At 67.4% G+C, this 313-nt stretch overlaps 1 protein-coding gene across 1 annotated transcript; it reads right to left on the reverse strand.

Moving 5' to 3' along the window:
• Positions 1 to 21: 21 nt before the first annotated feature.
• LOC104411926 (chromosome unknown open reading frame, human C16orf13) lies at positions 22 to 287 on the reverse strand (the record flags this gene model as incomplete). The annotated part of the gene is made up of 2 exons (XM_010022477.1): positions 22 to 108; positions 230 to 287. Coding segments are annotated over 2 exons (145 nt in total), but the record flags the coding sequence as incomplete, so codon positions are not given.
• Positions 288 to 313: the final 26 nt, after the last annotated feature.

The following is a 313-nucleotide window of genomic DNA, read 5'->3' on the forward strand; positions in this document are numbered from 1 at the left end:
CCCAGCAGGAGGCTCCCGCACCAGGATGCTCCGCCGAGCAGTACCCACCCCGTAAGTGAAGAGTACACCTCCAGGCTTCAGCAGCACCCCAGCACCTTTGAACAGGCCCTGGGGAAGAGAGAGGTGGAGACAGAGGGTCAGGGGGCTGGGGAAACCCCATGGGACTCCCAGAGCCAGGGCAGGGATGTGTCAGGGGCCAGTGTGGGCCCAGCCCTGCCCCACTGCTCACCTCGGTGCAGGGCAGCTCCGCGATGTGCATCATGTTGATGCTGACCAGGAGGTCGAGGCTGGCGGGGTGGGGGCGCCCCCCCGC

Source organism: Nestor notabilis, unplaced genomic scaffold, assembly GCF_000696875.1.
Source record: "Nestor notabilis isolate BGI_N333 unplaced genomic scaffold, ASM69687v1 scaffold29299, whole genome shotgun sequence".
NCBI classification, from domain to species: Eukaryota; Metazoa; Chordata; class Aves; order Psittaciformes; family Psittacidae; genus Nestor; species Nestor notabilis.